Source organism: Tiliqua scincoides, chromosome 11 (genome assembly GCF_035046505.1).
Source record: "Tiliqua scincoides isolate rTilSci1 chromosome 11, rTilSci1.hap2, whole genome shotgun sequence".
Taxonomy (NCBI): Eukaryota; Metazoa; Chordata; class Lepidosauria; order Squamata; family Scincidae; genus Tiliqua; species Tiliqua scincoides.
The window spans coordinates 7,300,781-7,323,775 of NC_089831.1; the positions used below are offsets into that span (position 1 = coordinate 7,300,781).

Consider the following 22,995-nt stretch of genomic DNA (forward strand, 5'->3'; position numbering starts at 1 on the left):
TAAAGAGAAATTTGAACCTGGGTCCTCCCAGTCCTGGATGCACTAACCACTGCACCTCATTGTCTCTTGTTTAGACTTTGCATTTACTGTTCACTGCCCTGGGAGCCATTATGGCAGACAGGTGAGCTGCGAATATGATCAATGAACAAATCAGGTGGTTATGTAGGATTTCAGAAGTCTGTCACCCGCTGGCGTTGCAGGGATCATCTATGATATGTTATGGGGCTGTGAATGGAAACAAGGGGTCTGTGTTCAAAAATACGGGACATCTGGTAGAGACCCCTCTCCCTACCACTTTTGCTGATCTGCATTCCCTCCTACATGGAAGACATAATGTATATTTATGTATTGTGTGTGTCACACTCAAGAGTGCGTGGCACTTCTGTAAAGTACAAGTGGATAAGTCCTTGGTCCTAGGAATCCTCAATATGAAATTTCCTGGAGGGAAGGGAAATGGAAAGTAGGATACAGTATATGGGTGAAAAATAATGCACCTGCTTTCCAATGCAGACACTATGTAACTTAGTTTAAGGTATGGAGGTGTGCAGCAGGATTCTATGCATGAGAATTTATGTGAGACTTTGTGGAAGTCATCTTGAGACGGTGTCCTTAGAATGTGTAAGAGGTGCAAGGCTGGGGAACCTGCTTTCAAGATGAGGCTGCTCGCTAGGGTTATAATTGGGAAGGGAAGACTTTGTACTGGGAGGTGAGTGGAGAGATCAAGTTGGGCTTTGAGGGCATATAAGGAGTCTGGTGACAACTTAAAAAAGGCTGGCACACTTATTGCGGCATAAATGTTAATGCCCTACAGCAAAAGGGCTGGCTTGTGCATAGCTGCCTCCATCCCGCTCTCAATTGCTTGGCCACCTGCTCCCACTTCCTGGATTTGAAGAGGAGAATGTAGCAGAACAGGAAGTGTGAGAACCTTTAGCACTCTCTAGCCCACCATTCTCCAGTCCACACTTCCTCATTTGCTTTGTCCCCATGTTTCTTTTCCAATCCATAGAGCTGCTAGGAGGAAGAGAAGGGCTGATGGCTGACCTGTCACAAAATAAGGGGATTGGCATTTAACCTGAAATCTCAGGTGCTGGGAGTTCTTGGGGCAGGCCTGCCCAGATTCCCTTTCTGGTCCATGGAGCTTCTGCCACATCAGCTTTGTAAGATGCCACAAGACTCAGTTTTCTGGGTTTTCTTGAAGAGATTCTCATGGCTACCCTTCAGAAATTGTAAACCTGGTGATATGGTGCCTTGGAGGGTCTCCAAGGAGGGGGAGGTCTCCTGTGCACTTCTGCATTTGCTTCCTTTCTGGGGATGTATCTCTTGCTACAGCTTTGGCCCATAACTGATATTGGGGCCAAGTCATGCTACACAGCTTGCGCTCCTCATGTACTTGAGGTGTTTCTTGGGCAGAATGCAGACAGGCTTCAGCCCTGGGGCCTCTCTTTTAAACCAGACCGCCTGCGCTCCCCCTTCCTTCCTGGTCTGCTGTGTCTGTGTCTGCTGTGGACGTGGCTGACTCACCCAGGTCTTTATAGCTGTGGGGTAATGACAGGAGCCCAAAACTTGGCTGGGTGCTGTGGAGCAGCAGGGGAAGGGCTGATGCTAGAGTCAGTGCAAGGAATTGTTTTTGGTTGGGCCAGAAGCTGCCTGTTCTCATTACGTTGCGCCCTTTGGGGTCACGCTCTGGTCCAGAACCTTCTGGTTCTCCTGCCCAGGCACTGGTTGGGCTCATTGGCCTGTCTTGGCTGTTGTCGGGCTCAAAATCTGCTTGAACCTTCCCCTCAGAGGACATCTCCTGCATTTGAAACAACAGCATTCGTTTCAATTTCCCTCCTACTCCATCCAAAAGGTCTGGCACATGTAAGGAGGAGAACATGGGAAGAACTGTGTTTGAGGGCCCATCATGGTTAGAACTGAGGGCCCATCACTCTTAAAATTCTGTTTCCAACAGTAGCTGGAACCTAGTGGTATTCTTTCTCTAGCCACGGAGGCTCCATTGAGCTCTCAGAAAGCTCTCGCACTGTGCCCAGGGTGGAGTGCTGCAGAGAGAGAGACTTGAGAGTTCATCTCCTGGAACTTTCAAGAGTCAATGAAGGGATTTCCTGTATGTATATAATCTGTATTCTTATGTAATCCTTTGTCTAGAAGCAACATAAATGGTGCTTTTTAATGCCCCCGCCCCAGTGTGAGAGCCTGCCTGAGAGAGATTACCTGATCCAAGTTAACCCCCTTGGCCAAGCTTGAATTGGAATCTTCTTGGCCCTAATCCTGTACCCGAAAGCTCTGCAGTATTCTGGCTGTCGGTAGTCCCAAAAGTGGAGGCTCTGTGTCATGGTGAATCGCTTGCCCTGCAACAGACCCAGCCCATTTATTTTCATAATTTATCCTGCTTTGACTGGAATGTGCATCATTTATGCAAGTTTCGGTGTTCAGCTTTCCTTGGCATTGAACTCTGTGTGTAACCAAGCGCAGAGTGTACACATAGGCTCCACCTGTGCCGAAATGCCTCATCTTCCCCTGTCTGTTCGGTCTCCTCCTTCCTGCTCTGGAGGAGAGCACCGCTCTGCAGAGGATGGGGAGAAATTTACTTTGGATCGCCTGCCAAGGGCTGTGTGAGTCCCCACAAACGTTCGATCCAGCACAGCAGGGGAAGCAGTAGACTCTTAATCCCGCTGCAATTATAGCTGAAGCCAAGGCTTGTGGTTTGGGCTGCTGTGAACTCTATCCCCCCCTCCTTCTTTGCACAGGAGATGGTGTTAACTGTTTGCTCACAGTGGTGCTCTGTGCAGTTTGTGGTTCTAAAATGACTGATCAGCAAACCAGATTTGGCCAAAATAACAGGGCGCATGGAGACTGGGTTCATCTAGGGTAGTGTGTGCGTGTTCTGGGCCCTTCATGCTAGATTTGTTTCCTGGGGGAGGGGGGGAGAGCCAACCCAAGACCTCCTAGTGCCTGAGGTTGTGTGCCAAATGCTGACCCATTTGCTTGGTAATTCCCACTCTCTGGACTGAAAAAGGAAGAAGAGGGAGAAGGAGAATGGTGAGTTAGACAGTTGAAGACTGTCTTCAGGGGCGTACAGTTGAAGACACTCTAGCCCAGGGGCGTCAAACATAAAGCCCACAGGCCAGATGTGGCCCCTGAAATCTCTTTATTCGACCCTCGGGCTTTCTCAGCTGCTAAGGTGTCGTTGCTGGAAGGGCAGCCTGTATGATAATTGGGCTCTCCCGTGTCTTGAAATTATGATTTGTGTATTTTCTCTTCAACCATTTGCAACTAATGAGTTCTGTATGCTTAATAATGCCTAATAAAGGTGTCTGAATCTGAAAAAAACTAATGAGTTCCTAAGTGAGGAAAAAAGTGCTTATTTGTGAACATGACTTGCTTAATGACATCACTCCCAGTTTTATGATATCATTTCTGCCCCTCAGCAGGCATCATGAATGCTATTTGGCCCGCTGTATGAAATGAGTTTGACACCCCTGCTGTCACCCACTCCTCTCCTCCACATTTGCTACCTCTTTCAGTCCCGGGAGGAGGAAGCAGTAGTGAGAGCAAGTGGGCAAATGGAGGGGAGCGTTCCTTGCCAATCTGCTGCCTTAGGCAAGAGTCTCAGTTGGTCTTGTGGATGGGCCGGCCTTGCTTGAGGAGTCACATGGCTTGATGGAGCCTGGTGTGGGCTGTACTTATTCTCTACTATTAGCAAAGGATTGTCATGGGGGGGGGGGGTACAGACTGCCTTTGCTTGGAGGTTTTTTTGTCCAATCAGTGAAGGGAGTTGCTATCCAGACATGCCTAAATTTTCCAGTCCTATTCCTTAACAGACCTGGGGGAACGGACCAGCTTGTCCATGGGGCCAGCTGAGGCAGTTGTCTCAGACTCTGGGGGGAGGGGGGTTTACCTACTTTCTGCAGCCTCCCTTCCCCTCCCACTCCCTAGATCTGAAAACTAAGAGGAGAATAGAACAGAAGAGGAAGCAGAGTACTGGCCTAGAGCGTTCTCCCCTCCAGTTTTCCACTCTTGTTCAGTTCTTTCTTTCACATCTGGAGACGGGGAGCAAAGCAGCAGTGAATGCAGGTGTATCACCAGGGTAAGAGGCCACGGTATCGGGTAAGGTGGCACACAAGGAGGGATGGCATTTTGCAAATCATCTAAGGAGCCAGGCGGTCTTGGAAGGGACCAGCTCTAACTTTATCCTCTGTCTCCAATTTGTTTACCACTCTTCGGTCGTCTGGGTTCTTTTTGTCCCTGTAACTCTATCAGCTAGTTTTGAGAAATAATATTCTTTTTCCAAGTGAACGCAGGACGGAGATAATTATAAGGTCTATGATTCCACACTTGCACAATTCCCACTGAAATTCAATTTTCCTAGAATCTCTGCTTCGGTTTTAAAGAAGGGAGTCAAGTTTCTAGTCCTTATGGCTTTCATTTCTTTAGACTGGCCAGGGAGTCCAGCTTTTTCTGGTACAAAAGCTGGGATGCTTAGGAGAGAAGCCAAGAATTTAACCCAAGAATATTCGGAGTAGAGTCCGTAGCCCAGATATTTGCAGCGTTGAGGGTTGTCCACTGTGCGTGTTGGGTGGAACGTGAGAATGCACTGCAAGTTTATGCAAAAGAGAAACAGAAATGTGTTGCTTAAAGCCATTTGATTTGTTTAATAAGCTAAATTTTAATAACACTAGAAAACAAGTGCCGGATAATTGTTCTCGGAGGCTGAAGCCGTTTCACATGCTTGCTTCCGGAGCAACCTGCTGTGTGAATTTCCTCTTCTCTCTGTGAATGAAAAGGTGCAAATGCAATCCTCTGCATCTTGGCAGTAAGGCCCACTGTGGGTTCAATGGGGGTTATCCCCAGGAAAATGTGCCTAGACTCCCCTGCAATCCTGGTGACGAGAAGAGAGTTTGTTGTGTTTGAAAGTCAGCCGAAATTCCAGTAAAAGATTTTGGAGATTGCTGGGGTGTGCAGGCTTCAGCACTGGCACCAGGGTGTCTCTGGTTCCAGTCCCGCACCTTACCCCCTACCTCACAGTGTCACATGACTCCCTTACTCGCTGATTGGCCTGGATGGCCAATCAGAGACGGTATGGTGGCCTGGTTGCTGCTGGGTCTGAAAGCCACATATCCTTCTTTCCTTTGACACAGGGCCATCCCAGAACCACCTGAGGTGGTGTGCATGGTGAGTGGATTGGGTGTGCTCTCTTAGCCTCTGCACTTGTCAGGGCAGCTGTGAAGATAGTTATTTAGTGGAGGGGATGGGGATCAATTTCAGCATACTTGGATAAAGGATTACATAACATTAGAGATTATATACATCCAGGAAATCCCGTCCCTGACTCTTGAAAGTTACAGGACGTGAACTCTCCCGTCTTTCTCTGAAGCACTCCACCCTGGGCACAGTGCTAGGAGCTTTCTGGGAGCTCAATGGAGCCTCCATGGTTAGAGAATATGCCATTAGGTTCCAGCTGCTGCTGGAAGTAGAATGCGAACTCTGACCTCGACCTGTTCCGACACAGTTCTTCTTATGTTCTGCTCCTCATGTGCTTCCTGGTCTTTGGGACAGAGTAGGAGGGAAACAGGTTTCTGAAGTTTTAAGTAAGTGAGATGCCACTAAGGAAGGTTCAAGCAGATTTTAAGCCCGACAATAGCTTTGAGCAGTCGTATGACTGGTGCCTGACCAGGGACAATCAGAAGGTTTTGGAGCAGAGTGTAGCCCCAAAGGGTGCACCATGATGAGAACAGGCAGACTCTGGCCCAACCAAAAACAACTGCTCCTGCTTCCTCCTCTAGCATCAGCCCTTCCCCTGCTGCTCCACAGCACCCAGCCAAGTCATAGGCTCCTGTCATTACCCCACAGCTATAAAGACCTGTGTGAGGCAGCCAAGTCCACAGCAGACACACAGATCCTAGTCCAGGAAGGAGGGGAAAGACCAAGCTTTCTGGCTAAAAGAAGAGGTCCCAGGGCTGAAGCCTACTTGGACAGCCTGCTCTGGAAACTTTGACTCCTTTTTCTCAAGTACATGGGAGTGCAAGCTGTGCAGTGTTTCCATGGAACCTTCCTGGGTTGGTTTCTCCATTATTGTGTGCACTGCTTGGCCCCAGAAACAATTTTGAGCCAAATCCCTAGCAAGAGATACATCCCAAGAAAGGAACTGAGTGCACAGGATCCCCCCCTCTGGAGACCCACAGAGGCAATATCTGCCCCCAGCTGCAAATTCCGAAGGGTAGCCAAGGGGTATCTTCAAGCAAACCCAGAAAACAGTCTTGTGGCATCTTACGGGCTATCAAAGCTGATGAGGCAGAAGGTTGGTGGCCCAGAATTGCTGGCCTAAAACCTTCAAATGGACTTATGACCTGTCAGATGTCAAGTCTTATTTTACCTGGTAGCCGGTCAGCTGCGACTGCCCCTTCATAGGGTTTGAAGAGGAACTGAGAAGTGGAGAGGAAATGTGGTGGAGAAGAAGCGTGGAGGTCTAGTGTGTTAGAGATTCTTCTCTCCTCTGCACTTCCTGTGGTGCTCCATTCCCCTTTTTCCTGTTGAAACTGCAGAGTGGGAAGAGCTTACGGTGGCAAAGGGGTAAAGGCGCCTGAGAGGAGACATGATTGAGACATCCAAAATTATGCAAGCGGTGTTCTTTTCCCTCTCACACAACACCAGAATCAGGACATCCACTCAAATTGAGTGTTGGGAGAGTTAGGACAGACAAAAGAAAACATTTCTTTACTCAGCGTGCAGTTAGTCTGTGGAACTCCTTGCCACAGGATGTGGCGATGGCATCAGGCCTAGATGCCTTTAAAAGGGGATTAGACAAATTTCTGAAGGAAAAGTCCATCGCAGTTTGCAGGCCATGATGTGTATGTGCAATCTCCTGATTTTAGAAATGGGCTATGTCAGAATGCCAGATGCAGGGGAGGGCAGCAGGATGCAGGTCTCTTGTTGCCTTGGTGCTCCCTGAGGCATCTGGTGGGCCACTGTGAGATGCAGGAAGCTGGACCAGATGGGTTTTGGGCCTGATCCAGCGGGGCTCTTCTGATGTTCTTAGGGCAGGAGGCGGGATGAAGACGGGCGTGCAGTTGTCTTTGTGCAAGCAAAGCAGCCATCTGAATATTCTTCTGAGGTGTTTTCTGAGAAGCACACTTCACTCCAGTGCTGTTGACAAATGTGTCCCCAGCTCCTTCTGCCACTGGTAAATGGGTCAGAGGGATGTGGGTGGCCGCCCTGCCCATTGAGTGCATAACTCAAAGCGAACCCTGCTTTCCTTCGTCCTGCCCTGTGAGCAAAAAGCAGAAGGAAAGCAGTGGAAGTCTAGAGCCTGCCCTGAAGAAGAGCCGTTTGTGACCACGCAGTCAAGCTGTGGCACGTGACCCTGTCTTGCTGCTCCTGGAAAAGCCTCTCTCCCCCTTCCTTGTCCCCACCTTCACCTCCATCACAAGGTTTTGTGGAAGAAAATCAGAGGCTTGCTGGACAGAGGTTGTTGGTGTTCCTGACGGTGGGCTTAGGAGGTGGAAGGCTAGGGGACACCTGGAAGCAAGTTCGCTGCTTTCCCTCCAAGACACACTGTAGAGACTTGGTTCATGGCTGATTTGGACATGGGCCTTTGCCAGTGAGGTCTCCCCCCCCCCCCCCGCGCGGCACACTGCCCCAGCAGGCAGCCGGCACTGCTGGTTGTGGTATCGGCCCTGCACCCTTCCCCAGGAGGGTTTGCAAAGCTGCAAACCTTCCAGGGCTGCAAACTCACCCTCAAAACACATGAATCAGGCCTGTGGCTGTGAACTTCCGACTCTGGTTTCTCAGTCCTCTTGTCCGTCCCCCCCCAGCTTCCTGATGAGAGGGAAGCGGTATGATGTGTCCTCCGGCACCGAATGTCTGGCGCTGACAATTGCTCTGGTCTCCGGGGACCTCCCTTTTCCTCCTTGCCCAAGGAGCTGCTCCTCTCCTCTTAATGAGCCTCTTCTCTGCTGCTCGGGGCAAAGGGACCTTCGGGTTTATGGGCTCCGGATTACTGGGCTTGATGCCGTGAACGCCCTTTCCTCTTGCAAGCCTTTTCCTGCCTTGCTTCTACCCCTTCATTCCCAGTCCTGTTCCCTGCTATTAACACTTCTCCATCCTTTAGCTGCAGGACTTCCAGGGGTGGGTCACGACCTGGCTGGGATCAGTCGCGCCGACAGCGCCACGGCTGACTTTGAAAGGGTGGGGGGAAGAGAGCAGTTGGGATAAGTGCAAAAATATTAAAAGCATGTGCATGAAATGTACATTGAAAAGTGGGCTCCTTGTTTTTGGTTAGGATTAAGGGCAAATCCTTGACTGTTGGCTCTCCTGGCACCTGCTGTAGTGTAAATTAGTTGCCTGATGAGGACCTTTTCTTTTTATTCTCCCTGGCCTTTTAGAAACAATTGCTTTGATCTGCTTGAGCAGCGGTTCTCAAACTTTTTAGCATTGGGACCCACTTTTTAGCATGACAAAACCCACCAGAAGTGACTTCATTAACCTGGAAGTGGCATCATCAAGCAGGAAAATTAACAATCCTAGGCTGCAATCCTATCCACACTTACCCCAGAGTAAGCCCCACTGACTATCTTTGTTAAAGGCATATACATATTAGCCTGTTAAAAGGACAAATCTCTAACATTTCCCCAAATGCAGTCACGTCCCATCAAGTTTAATATATTAAAAATGTGATATTGAAAAGAATGGGGGCCCTCCTGAAATTGGCTTGCGACCCTCCTAGCGGGTCCCCATTTGAGAAACTGCTGGAGGTAATTATGTGTCAAACTATAGGTTACAATTAATGCCTCCTAGTCCCTTAAAATGTTTGTTTAAAAACAGCATGCAGGAGGGGAAAGGACGCAATCTGGAGTAAAACAGCATTGGGGATTTAATACTTTGCACCCTCCAAGTTTCCAATCCTAATCTTGTACTGTTCCTCACCCTGCACCCCAGTGCTATTTACGCTAGTGTAAAAAGGTTTCTGTTGAATATCAGCAGAAACTTCTTATTACTGTGAATGATCCGGATCAGAACCATGGTGGGGGCAAAGTATTAACGTGCTCCTCCCAGTACTAAAACATTTAAGGAGTCAGCACGCATGTTAATAGTAACCTCTAGTTTGGCCCAAAGTTATTTTTGTTATGCTCACAACTTCTTATTGTATGCCACCTTGCATTTTGTATAAGGTGTCTTTGAAAACACTAAACAAACGAACTGTGTTTGCCACTGGGCATCAGTTGGTGTTTCTTGCAGCAAGCCAGATGAATAATTGGGGACTCGCTCTCAGACACCATTGGTCATGCCTGGGGGAGTCACGGCCCCCATCGCGGCTCTTGGGCTCAGCTGTGCACAAATGTGTCGAGCTTTTGGCTTGTAAATGCACTCTGCTGCAGGAAATGCTGGAGTATGTGCAGCAGACATGATTACCCTGCTGTGTGTTGGCTCCTATACCTGCTTGCAGCATGCCATTCTTAACCAGGATGGTGTAGTGGTTCAGGAGTTGAACTTAGATCTGGAAGATCCAGGTTTGAATTCCTGCTTGGCTGCAACCCTTCCTGGGTGACCTCGGGCCAGTCATTATACTGTCTCTCAACCTTGCCTACTTCACAAGATGGTTGGAAGGAAGGAAGGAACCATATCCTGAACTCCTTGGTGGAAGGGCAGTATTAAAATGTGAAACGTTATAACCTGCTTGGTTCTACACCTTACTCTCTTCAGGGATTTTGTGCTTCCTGCTTTGTCCAGTGGTAGGAAGTTCCAGGGACAATCTTGCAAGGGCTCCATCTTTTGAGGATCATCACAATGTGGGCTGGAGAACATTGCCCTGGTCTTTACTGTTCCAGCAGATGTCTTGCACAGTTCAGATTTTTTTGTTAGATTCTTTTTCTGTAAACAGCACTGTTTTTCCCCTGTTGGGTGCTTGCAAAGAGGAACTTGTAAAATGTCATAGCTTCCGGATATGAGAATTGTACTAGGAAGACAAATTTTGGTCACGCCACCTGGCCTAGGAACCAAAAAGTCTTCCGGTTCCCTGACTGAAGACACTCAGTGCTGCTGACTGCTGGTGAGAGAATCGGGGCCTTGGGGCTTGTAGAGTCCACACTGGGAAAACCACGGTTCCCTTTAGCGGTTGCAGTGGTAGGTCTGGGAATTGAGATCTTCTGAGTGGTCCTGTGGGGTTGGGGTTTTTTTTCCCCCTGTGAACATTAGGAAGTGGGTTTCTAAAGTGGTTGTATGTTGATGACTGGACAATGCGGCATTACAGATGTGTTTCTAGCTATGCAAGGAAGATAGGTGTTGGAGGTAGGGCCCAAGTATGACTTGGAAGGGGGGGCTGAGGGTGCGCTTTATAAGAGTCTGGAGATCCAAGGGGACTTGGCCCAAGCTGGAAGCCCATTACCAAGTGGAACAAAATTGAGATCAAATTGAAGATCATGCTCAAAGATATTTGTTGAAATGTGCTTCCAATCATGTTTAGATCTTGTGAAGTTTGCTGGAGCCAGTCAGAAGCCGTGTTAGAGCAATGTTCTGAACAGTGAATGCTAGTCCAGGCCCTTGTCTAGGAGCGGAAAAGCCCTTTTTTGTGGTTACAGAGCATCTGTGAGCCTGCTGGCATCCTCTGGAGGTCTGACTCCTGCTCTCCCCTAGGAAAGTATTTGAAGAGGCAAACCTGTTTCCCGGGGAGTTGATATCCATCAGACTGAAACACAGAAACCCCCGTGTTCTGAATTGCATAGTGATTCTGTCCCTGGTTAGAGCAGAAGATGTGGCTTGCAGAGAATATCCGCTTGAGGGTTCTGTCTTGCTCCTTTACAACTTGCAACTGACAGTGCTGTCCGCAGATACAGGGACTTCTGCACCAGGCCAAAAAGTGTGCTTGTGCAGCAGTTTGGCAGACTTGCCGTTTGAGTTTTATGCATCTCTGGGTGTCGGACCATTGGAAGACCATCGCTCCCAGAGTTTCTTGTACAGGAGGGAAGGACAGCTAGTGGAAAGCACCATAGTAATCTGTGAACAGTAGGAGCCAGTGTGGGTTTTAGGATTTACAGCAGTGGTTCCCAAACTTTTTCAGCTGGCAGCTCCCCATGACCTACACGGCCATTGCCCGCGGCTTCCCATTAGGACTACAATCCTATGCATTGTATAGGGTGGTGGATTTTTTTTTGCAAGGATTCCGTGGCTCCCCTGGCTGGTTTCTGCAGCTCCCTGGGGAGCCATGGCTCACAGTTTGGGAACCACTGATTTATAGGCTCAAAATATGTCCAATGCTATGATTTTCAATGTTTTTCTTTTCGGAACTCACTGACCTCTGTGGTCTTCTCTGTGTTCCTCACCTCTTGTGATGTCACATCCAGCTTTCAAGAGACTCTTCCAGATTCTGCAGCTCTGTTTTGAGGGCAACTATATGTAGTAATGTATTGTCTGTCCCTCTACTGGAAGAGCATTGGTTTTAATGTGAAAAGCTGCCTCCCTTTGGCGATCTTCAGGCCTTGCTGGCGAGCATCAAAAGCACGATAGAAGACGAGAGTTTACTGTGGCTGGACCCAAAGCAGTCCTGAAGTTCGCCAAAGGGAGGCTCGGACAGTGTCATGTTGCTCCCTACTGAGCCTTGCACCTGGGATGGCTCACCCCCCCCACATTGCCCCAGCCTTGTGATGCCACTGCGGGCACCATTCATTGTGCCATGGCACACTGGTTGAAAATCTCTGCTGTAATATTTGTTACATACATACACACGTTTCCACGTCTGTGGCTCCAAGTCCAAATTGGGCAGACAGAAGTATAAGGAGCTTCAGCAAAGGGAATTAAGGGGATACCAATCCGTCCTCCAGTTTTTCAAACTGGGCAATACTTTCTTTCAGGCAGTGCGCTAACTAGGTAAGCAAACAAACAGCACCAAGACAAAAATGGTTTTGGAGTGTGTGTCTGTCTGGCAATCAGCGATGACGAAAGCTGCCAGATGTGTTGTAGAAAATATAATTTCAGAATTTAAAATAGAACAGTTTCTTTCACGACTCTGTGTGAGACGGGATTCCTGTGTCTGTATGTGGGAGGCAGCTCATGTCACAGGCTTGTGTTGGGCCCTCTTTCGGGCCCCGTAGTGACTGCTAGATGGTAGGGGTCCGTTTTGGAGACCTGATTGTTTTGCGAGTGTAGTGGTGGGGTTTCTATTGTCTGCATTCTCCTGTTTGCAAACTGGAACCAGTTCTGCTGTTGGCTGCTTTCTTCAGTCGTGGAAGTTTTGCTGGCAAATGTAACATCACAAGTGATCCGGGAGTCCGGCGGAATCTGCTGCAGCGATCTGTGTCTGGTGACAGCACAGCTGCCTGTGATCTCTGAGATGTTGCTGGGGTTGAGGACTGTGAATTTCTTTGCTGCAAGAACTCCGTGTCACTTACACGGGTAGCCAAATGACTCCCCAGACTTCAACTTTCAAGCACCCTTTTCATTGATGCTTCTGTTCTCCATTGCGCAGAGTGCTTTACGGTTCTCCTCCTCCTGCAAAGACTCACCCTTGCTTTTGTTTTTCAGACCCACAGAGTGCCTGCGTGGCCTTCCCACTGCCGGTGGAGCTGCCATGTCAGTGAGCGTGACTCTGGTAGGCCCGGCTCCCTGGGGCTTCCGTATAACAGGGGGAAGGGACTTCCGAAAGCCCATTGTGGTGTCCAAGGTATGTGTCTTCCTCTCCTTGCATTTCAGATCAGTTGCTCTGGATTCCACTGGCTACTGCTGGCCGCTTGAACTCCTGATCCTGATTGGAATTTTCTCCCAGTGTGACTTACCCTCATTTTACTAAAAGTGATTCATAGAAATCTGTCTTGTACTGAGTCAGACTATTCTGACTAGTCAGGCCCATCTAGGTCAGTGTTGGTCATCAGACTGGCAGTGGCCCTCCAGGGTTTCAGAAGGGAATTTTTCTCTGCCCTATCTGGGTTTGCCAGGGATTGAACCTGGTACCTTCTACGCATAAAGCAGAAGTTCTATCCCTGAGCCATGGGCTCTTCCCACAAACAAGTGGTTCCAAAATTGTAGTGCCTTACGGTGTCACTGTAGCACCTTAGGGTGTCATGGTGCACTCAACAGGGGCACTGCAGGATGTCCTCAGTCGCCCCTCCTACTGTCTCTCCCAGGCACCGCTATCTTGGATCTCACAAGATGTTGTTGCCCAAAATGCATGAGATTTGAGTGCTGCCGTCTTGGAACTTGTGAGACTTAGGTGCTGCCATCTTGGTTATTGCAGGATTTCATGAGATCCAAGATGGTAGTGCCCAGTTCACCCAGGGAGAAGAGGCTGTGTGGGGGTGGGGTGACCCAGTAAGTTTCAGAACCACTGCCATAAACCTGCCTCTGGATTCCATCCAGCTTACTTTCTGCTGCTACTATAGATGGAATGCAAGCTGGGATGAATCATGGAGCATCAGTTTGGCTCAGAAATGAAGCGGAACAGATTTGATGCACAATTGGTGGCTCACAGCCAATCCTGTAGGTGCTATAGAGCTACGGATGCCCCAGCTGCCACAGGACTAGGTGCAGGGCCTGAATTACAGCTGGAAGTAGGCAAGGGAGTACTGTATCTGCTGTGGTCCAGTGTGCCCTGCCCTCCTTGGGATCTCTAAGCAGAGGGTGGAACTTCCTATGGAGAGATGGGAGTGAAGAGCTCCATGTTCATGGTGGTTCCTGGGCTGAATGTCAGTGGGATTTTGCAGGACATCCTGGAATGTGGAGCATGTTTTGCCTCCTTCAAAATTGTCCTGGATTGATGCTATAAAGGAAACTGCCTCTTTTTTCCTCTGGATGGCGCTGAGCCAAGCATGACCCTCCAGCCTAATGAGGAGAACAGATCCTGTTTACCGTCTTTTCAGAGATCCCTTTCCCTGGGAACGGGCTTGAGGGTCCCACAGCACAGTGCAAGTGAACTGCAAGCAGTGGGGGTTGAGTGTATTTTTTCCTGACACTCCCTTATCGACGCCGGTGTTTGACTGAGGGAATTTCCCTGCCGTTGGGCTGTGTCTGGAGGAAGGGAGCAGAGTGTGTGGTGTGTGTCTGCAACATTACTTGACCATCTCTGAGTTAAAGATGTGTGTCTTCCAGGCAGCACCAGGACTGAAAGCCACCTGATGCAGCAGCCTTGCTGAAATTAAGCAGATTTGGGTCTAATTTGGGTGTTCTTACTGACTCTCCCCACACGAATATAGGATGTGTGCACTTGCGAAGTGGGTGCATCCTGGCCCGGCTTCTGGGAAAGTTCAGGGCACTTTTCCTTAATGTGGGGAAGGGACATTGGTCAAAAAACAACACCCCATTGTTTAGGGAACTGGCCAAGACATGCACTCATGGTGAGCTTGCACATATTTTATTGTGTGGGACTGGTCCAGGCAAGAAAGTATCATTCAACCTGACCTGTATACAGTGGGTCTTCTTTACCTGGGGGATCAGCATCCACAGATAAAGGCCCTCCTAGATGCTACCCAAAATTGCCAATGTGAGCTGGAAGTGACTTCCTTTCGCATTAGGGAGACCTTCTGAGGAGGCCACACATGACCTCCAGAGGCCAAGGCATGTCTCCCAAGTATTGTGACACTGCACCAGCCCCTCACTCATTTTGGTAACCCCTATTCACTGTACCGATAGGCACTAAATTGAGTGATTTAGTGCTTATCTGTATAAGAAATAAGGACCATGCATAGACAAAGTTGTGGTTTCTAGGTTTGCAGGAGTGTCCCCAAGTATGCAGAAGTATAATAGTTTGTAAAGTTGGTGGTAGTAAACTTTTTTGTAGTAGTAAAGTAGTTTGTAAAGTAGTTTGTATTTTTCAAAGGCCCAACAAACTATGCTCAAGATATATGGAATGTAGGACAGTGTTAGCTGAAGAAAAAGAAAGGAAGCGGAGAGAAAGACTTGGCCTGCTCAAGTCCCATGACAGCTTTTAGTATCCAAGGTGGGGGTCAGGTGGTTGCACATGGAGAGTTAAAAGCCTGGCCTATAAGGCAAGGCTTGAAGAGCGGGGAAAGAAGCAAGGATTTCTTTTTCCCCTTTCCTGCTCTCCAGAAGCCATTTTCTTCTCTCTCCAATCCCATATAGCAATAGTCTGATTTCAGGATAGCAAACAGCCCCAAGATCCAAGCACTTCAGTGTCTTCAGCACAGTGGAGGAAGGTTTCAAGAGGTTGGGAAAAGGATTAGCCTTCCTCCCCACCCCCCAACTCAATCTTCCCTGCCTGACAGCTTTAAACAGTGCTGTCCGGATCCTAGCCTAGGAGTCTTGAATAGGGTGGTCCTAACACGGTCTGTGAGACACCATGCAATGTCTTATTGAGGATCCCCACTTGTAAGTAAGGGCATTGCTATAATGTGGGTTTGGCTTAATCATGATCTTGGAGCAGTTATCTGGCGTCAAGCTGCCCACATCCTTGCTCTTTGCTCTGTAACTTGGGGTCGCTCTGGGTTAGCAAGGGACTGCATTCCACCTCTAACCCAAAGAGAATCCTGCTATAGCGCACATGATTATATGTTGGGGACACACGAGCAAGGTGATTCAAGGCTTGCAGATTATACTGGAGATTCTTTCCTAACTTCCTAGTTCACCTCTGCATTTGCAAACAGGTTGGAGATCGAAGTGAATTACAGGCTGGCTCCAGACTTACTGGCTTTGTAAACAGCTCAGCCTGTTTGCTCTCCCTTTTCTTAGTTTGCAGGCTGGTCTCCCTCGATGATCCCAGTTAAGCCCTAGGGATGTAGGGCCGCTCTTGCTCCTGGGAACTCCCAAGTGAGCACCTCTCCTTGACAACAGCCATCTGATTTCATTTGTAATAAAGTAAGCCATCCGTGGCCTGATCTCCGGCAGCAGAAAAATCATAAGCATTTGAGCGAGCTCTGTGTGAAATGCCTGATTTATCGATGTTTCACTCCAAACACATTGACTAGGAGGGTAGTGAACAGATGCTGTAACCGGGGGGGGGGGGGGTTAGATTGCAACCTTTGGGATAAGCATTTCATCTGATTCGTGCATGATGCACCTGAGTGTTCCCCAAATACTTTACAAAATATTAAGTAAGAACATAAGAACAGCCCCACTGGATCAGGCCATAGGCCCATCTAGTCCAGCTTCCTGTATCTCACAGCGGCCCACCAAATGCCCCAGGGAGCACACCAGATAACAAGAGACCTGCAAGGCTTCCTGGGAATTGTAGTTAAGAACATAAGAACAGCCCCACTGGATCAGGCCATAGGCCCATTTAGTCCAGCTTCCTGTATCTCACAGCGGCCCACCAAATGCTCCAAGGAGCACACCAGATAACAAGAGACCTGCATCGTGGTGCCCTCCCTTGCGTCTGGCATTCTGACATAACCCATTGATATATTGTATTGATATATATGTAAGAAATAAGACTTTCTTCAATGTTGCTGTTTAGCAGGAAGCAGAATTTGAATCTAAAGAAGGTTGTGATGTAGTAAGGTGCACACTAAAATTATATTATTGTTTACTGTCATTCTATTTAAAAAGGAAGCAGTGGGAGTTCAACAAAGCTCCTAACTTCTTCACTTTTCCCAAAAGAGATTAAGCGAGCATCACCATTTCCACAGCTTCTAGCTAACTCCAGGTTTGAGGGGAGTCCCGTAGTGAGGTGGTGTCGGGGGGGGGGGGGTGGCTTAGTTGAGGGTCTTGTGTTTCTTTTGGTAGCTCTTAGCTTGTGGCTATGACTTCTTTTTCCTATAAGGCTCCAGCATAATGCATTAAGGGCATTGTGGGGGAAAAGAAATGTCAGCACAAAAAACTGGACCAAGCCCAATTTTTTCAAGGGGTTTTGGGACTTTGACAACGGTCATCGAAAACAGCGAGCATGATAGCACTGGGCCTACTATGGAATCATAGAGTTGGAAGGTACCTACAAGGCCATCTAGTCCAACTCCTGCCTGCAGCAGGAAATCCTACTAGAGCAACTCCAGCAGGTGCCTATCGAACCTCTGCTTGGAGACCTCCAGTGAGGGAGAACCACCACTTCTCTCAGCAATCTGTTCCATTGCCGAACCACCCTATCAGGAATTTTCAGGTGTCAGGAGTTTCTTCCTGATGTCCGAAAATGTATTATAATTTTCCAAATTTTGCTTGGCCTTTTTCTAAGTCAGCATTTGAGTGTACTCTTGGCAAACACCATTAGAAGCTATAGCATCTTGTGCTGTTAAAACTTTTCCTGTGTGAGTAATTTGATCTTCACCCCCCACCCCCCATACTCGGTATATCCCAACAGTATAGTTATTGAAGGGGATAGCACTGAGAGATCAACGTGCAACATAATCCTATCTTGTGCTGGAACAGGCAGGCCAGAAGGCTAGCATAAGATTGGGGCCAGAATCGGCTCAGCTGCAGGCGAGGGAAAACTCTTCCCCTTACCCCCAGCTAAGCCACCACAGCCCCAGTGGGTCTCCTCAGACCTGCACCACCTCAGGAGATGACGCAAGTTCAAGAAGAACAGTGACTTGGAGCTGCTCTGTGCTGTTCGGGGAATGGGGTTGGGATCTGTCATAACCGCCGGGTCCCAACCCCACTTCCTGCTCCCTGGAATGCCCTCCAACCACCTTCCCCCCCATCCTGGAACGCCTCCTCCCCACCCACCCCAGACCCCTGCATTGGCTGAGCTTGGCCGGCGCAGCCTTCCCTCTCTGTTGGCGCAGAGGCTGGTTGCAGCCTCCATGGGCCGGTGCACGACCCTGCACCGGCCCTGCCGTCACAAGGAGGTGCAAAGGTGCTTTACGGCATGTTTGCAACCCTCCTGGGCTGACTAAGGGACTTGCACCAGCCTAACTCCTAGTTAGATTGCACCCTTAACTGCATAATTTTTTTTCAGTAGGCACATATATTTTGTCACTTGGGTACACCATGCAATGGGGTGATATGAAATGGTTTTTTTAATTGAAGCCACTCTGAGTTGCCTGCGACTAGGCACACCAATTTAGCATATTTTCAGCCGTGTAGAAATATAAGTATCATCTAAGGAGTTCTGTGTAGCTTGAAAATTGGCACACACACCCCTACCAACAGAACGGGGTCCAACGAAGAAGTATCATCTCACCTGTTTTGTGCTCTGCTCTCTGGGCAGTAATTCTAATATGCTGTGGTTATAGAAGTGCGTAGGGTGTTGGTCTTTCTCTCCTTTGCCCATCATTCCATGAATGTGTGTGAGGAAGTAGGGGTCTTTCTGGGTTTTGGTTTTAAAGGGTCATCAGGAATCTTTATTGCATTTTGCCGTCATGGATTTTAACGCAGTTAACTTTTATGGAATTTTTTCAGTCATGCCCAATTATCTCTTTCTAGGGAGGATAATGCTGCAAATTCACTTTAATCCCCATGATGGGTGGGCATGCAGGGTTTTGAAAGGGGTTAATTTAGCCCATATTATTGGCTAATCCAGGGAAATCCTTTGCCCCAGTAGCCAAATAAGCATCTGTACAAAGGATTTCTCTGGATTAGTTAATAAAATGGGCTAAATTAACCCATTTTAAAAGCTTGTGCTCCTACCCTTATTAAGGATTAAAATTATAGAAAGGCCATAGTATTCATCTTCCACTTCCAGAACAGAAGTATACTGCACTATCATTTCTAAATTAGGTGCAGCTGAGAAGATGGCTTGTTTCTAGAAATCTCATCTCAAGTGCATACCTCTCCCCCTTTGTACAGGTGACGGAGCACAGCAAAGCAGCCCTGGGTGACCTCCGACCTGGTGATGTCATTGTCTCCATCAATGGTGCGGACACGTCCAAGATGCTCAACGTGGAGGCCCAGAACAAAATTAAGCAGAGCTCTGGGCAGCTGCAGCTGCGGGTGGACAGGTGAGGATACCTTTAATAATCAGGGCTGAAAACCACAGACAAATAGCTCTGGGACTCCCATGGAGGAATTCAGCATGTGCCTTTAATCATAGCATTCCAGATTATTGCAATCTGCTGTATATGGGGCTGCCTTTGAAGACAGTTGAGAAGCTTCAGTTAGTTGAAAATGTGGCTGCCTAGTTAAGTAAGTGAAGCTAACGAGTGAGTTCAGGTTCATATTCAAAGTCACAAGGTTCTTGAGACCAGGGAGGGCTGGCTCTTGAGGCAATGCACCAATTACCACCTTCCCTGACTCTGCGCTTGCTTGCCTCTGCTGCTGTTCCTTCTCCTTGGATCCTAGAAGGAAGAAGGGAAGGGAGTGAAAGAGGAAGTATGGAGTAGATGAGAGTGAAGTACTAGAGCAGTGATTTTCAACCTTTTCCTTCTCATGGCACATTGGGAAGTGTGCCTTAAACATTTTAATGTTTAAGGCACACCATCACTCTTGGGACAACTCACAAGGCACACCAGACTGCTGGTGGGAGGCTCACATCCCCCAATAGTCCGAATAATAAATAACCCTCTCCCAAATTCCCACAGCACACCAATGTGCTGTGGCACAGTGGTTGAAAATGGCTGTGCCAGAGTGACGTTGAAGACACTCTAGCCCACTACTCTTCTCTCCACTTCCTTCTCTATCCCCTTCCCCTCCTCCTTTTAGAATCCAGAAGGCAGGAAGAGATGCAGATGGAGGTGGACAATCGCCACCAATCTGCAACCTGAGGCGTCCCCCTCTGGCAACCACGTAAACAAGCCAGCCCTGGGGCTGGGGTATTTCTACATGCATTTAAATCATTTTAGTGGATTTGCTGTCTTTAATAAGGAAGTGCTAAGCTTTGTGCTCCTGTTTATTGGCAGTTGATTTCTTTTTTGATGGGGTTATTTGTTGATTTCTTCATAAATTCTTGTTAACCGCTATCATTAAGTCTGGGATAGGAAAGCAGGATGGGAATGATTGGAATTAAACCAATGGCAATTCTCTGGTATATTTGAAAACCAGAATTGTCCTGTTAGCTATTTCTCTATCTTACTTTAGGGAGCAATAATTGGCAAAGCAATTCTGGTCACCAAATTGGAACACTATTTTATAACACCAGTGGCTTTTGCAGCCCTTTCTCTCTGTCATGATCTTCCCTGGTGAGTTGAGGATAAGTGAGGTTGCTGCTTATCTTAAATTCTGTTGCTTTGAGATGCTCCCAGCATTGTTCTTAGAGGAGGCTATACTGAAGTTTTAAGAACTGTGTCTCGTGCAAGTTTTCTGCTATAGAAATATGGGCATTGGCACTTTTTAAGTTCTCAGGTTTGAGATTGGCTCTACTGTGGCTGACATTTTCTCTTCGTACTCCCCCAAAACCTGAGGATGTCTGCCAATGCAGACGTTACTTGGTGATATACCAGCCTCTGCTTCTCTCACTATCCCTGGAAATGACTTGAGAAGGGAAGAGGGGAAGGGAAGTGAAAGAGGATGTGTGGGGGAGAGGAGAATAATGGACACTCTAGCTTACTACTCTCCTCCACTCCATGCATTTTCTCTCACTCTGTCCTCTTCCTTATCAAATTCCTTGAAAGGGAGAAGTGGTGCAGGTGAAAACTGGCGTGCTGCCTGGTGTGGTGGCATTTAGTGTGTGGTTGCAGACACCAGGTGGCTTGGGGAACTTTCCATGAATTTTCTACAGAGCCCAGAATAAGCTCAGTGGCATAGCTATTGGAGGGGGGAGCACAGAAAGTATTTCAGACACTGCAGTGCGCCATGTAAGCAGCTCCTCCCACTTGCTGTTGAGCCATTCTGGGCAGCAGCAACAACTTCTGTCGCTGCCCGGAATGGCTCCAAGAGCGAGTGGGAGGGGCCGCTTACACGGCACATTGCAGCACCTAATACCGCTCCACTCCCCCTGTAGTTGCACTACTGAATAAGTGCATCTCAAAGTAGACCTGCTCCCGGCTAGTGCTCTTGCCGATTATTGCAAAAGCTCTGGGATGGCAAAACACATACTTGGTACCCTTTCTTTAATACATGTTTAAATTTATTAAAGTAGCTTGAAGAATTAGAATATAAACGTCAAGCTTTGTGTATTTTTAGGGCTTTGCTGTTTTGTTGACTGGCGATGAGCCCCCAGCAAGGCGTGTCTATCGGACCCCCCACCAGGACGCTGCTGGCTGTGGGCCTGCTTGCCATATGTCGGGGCTGTAGGGATCAGTAGCACTGAAGTGGCACATCCCGCCCATTAAATCAGAACCATCTTGCATGCTGTGCTTTGGTATAGGCCAGGAGTAAAGGCTTAAATCCCTGATTTTGGGAGGTGGGGGGAGGGAGCCGGTGTTGGATACGTACACAGGACGAAGCCTGTGTTCTTGTGCTGTCCCTTGGCTCATTCTCACCATCATCCTGGGCACAACATAAATCACACAGTTGTCAGATACCTGTATGCAACTAAGGCCCAAATCCTAACCCACTTTCCAGCACTGGCATAGCTGTGCCTAAGGGTCGTGTGCTGCATCCTGCAGTTGGGGGCACTCACGGAGGCCTTCTCAAAGTAAGGAAATGTTTGTTTCCTTACCTAGGATCTGCATTGCCCTTACGTCAGTGCTGGAAAATGGGTTAGGATTGTGCCCTTACAATTTCATCTCAACAATACCCTTAAGCCAGTGGTTTTCAAACTTTTTAGCACTAAGACCCACTTTTTAGAATGACAATCTGTTGGGACCCACCAGAAGTGATGTCATGGCTGGAAATGACATTATCAAGCAGGAAAATGTTTTAACAACCCCATATGACAAAATCAAGTAAATTAAAAGTTTACGATAAGTATAAGTTAAAATTTTTAAAAAAAATAAAGAACCCTCCCAAGCAGTTGCTGATCTGTTTTTAAAAAAAATTCCCAAATATCCCAAAGACTGCAATCCTATCCACACTTTCCCGAGAGTAAGTCCCATTGACTATCATTATTAAAAGTATAAGTAACCTGTTAAAAGTACAGTCACATTTCCCCAAATGCAGTCACAATACCATGGTAGCATGAAGTCTAATATAGTAAAAATCAAATACTCATTTTAATGAATGGAGACCCACCTGAAAGTGGCTTGTGGCCCACCTGGTGGGTCCCGACCCACAGTTTGAGAGACACTGCTTAGCATTCAAATTCCTACAACCTGGAAAAGTTTCAGTAACCACTGACACCCATGTTAAAACTTTTGCATCAAGGGCGATGATGGAAAGCCAATCCCTGTGCAATGTCTTGTTTTGTAGTTGTCTAGCCCTTAAGATACTCCTTAAAATCCACCACCACTGCAACATTCCACATCTTCTAGGTCCTGTTCTCTTTAACTCGGGGACTGCTGAACTGTGCCACAGTTGTAGCAACTAATATTTTGGCATCTGTGAATCAGTTCCACTTTGGTATTTGGTGCTGATCAGCAGGCTTTTCTTCCTAAATACAAACAAAATCACAGTAGTATTTAATGGGATTGTATAACTCGGCATCAAATGAGTTGTGTAACCATCTTTCAAAGGAGCTTAATCTCTGGACGGTTCCAGAGGACTTCGCAATCTGCTTTGGCTGCAGCCAAATCTCCAGCGTTGGCTGTGGTTGTTATTCGGTTAATCGGTGTGGTGCCCCATACTGTTGATTCAGGATTTAGTATTTTGTATATTTTGCAGTGAGGTCATGGTGCTGGCTGGAGAGGAAGCTACCCAGGCTTAGCATTATGAGGGTAGTCAAAGAAGTCTGGCCCATCCATGAGGCCAGCTGAGATGGTTGCCTCAGGCAAAAATTTGCCCATCTGACCACTGCTCCTCTTCCATCCCTTTACACTTTGGATTGGAGAAAGAAGAGCAAGACAGAGTGGAAGGGAGAAGTGTTGTGCTAGAGGGAGTTGGCACATCACCAGTCAAGAAGCAGAAGCATTTGGCATGCCACCTTGGGTGCCAGCACATCTTAGGCCAGCCACGTGACTGATCCTCTGAGTTTCTCTTCTACAGTGTTCAAGAGCTGCTTTCTTGGCTTCCAGGACGGTGGTTTGGAAAGCAAAGCATAGATAAGCCTGGGCGGGTTTGCTGGAGAGGCAGCCCTAGTAGTTTGCCTGGTTCCAGTGCCTGGGATTCTGGGGGGGGCGGGGCGGAGGAGACAGGGGTCAGTTCTTGGATGTC

At 48.0% G+C, this 22,995-nt stretch overlaps 1 protein-coding gene across 1 annotated transcript in view; it reads left to right on the forward strand.

The window, feature by feature from the left end:
* PDLIM2 (PDZ and LIM domain 2) overlaps positions 1-22,995 on the forward strand; it is a 62,565-nt gene that overhangs the window by 1,207 nt on the left and 38,363 nt on the right. The window contains exons 2-3 of the mRNA XM_066639603.1: positions 12,514-12,652; positions 18,658-18,809. Of these exons, the coding sequence (XP_066495700.1) occupies positions 12,560-12,652; positions 18,658-18,809 (245 nt within the window). The 5' untranslated portion in view covers positions 12,514-12,559. The remainder of the gene's footprint in view (positions 1-12,513; positions 12,653-18,657; positions 18,810-22,995) is intronic.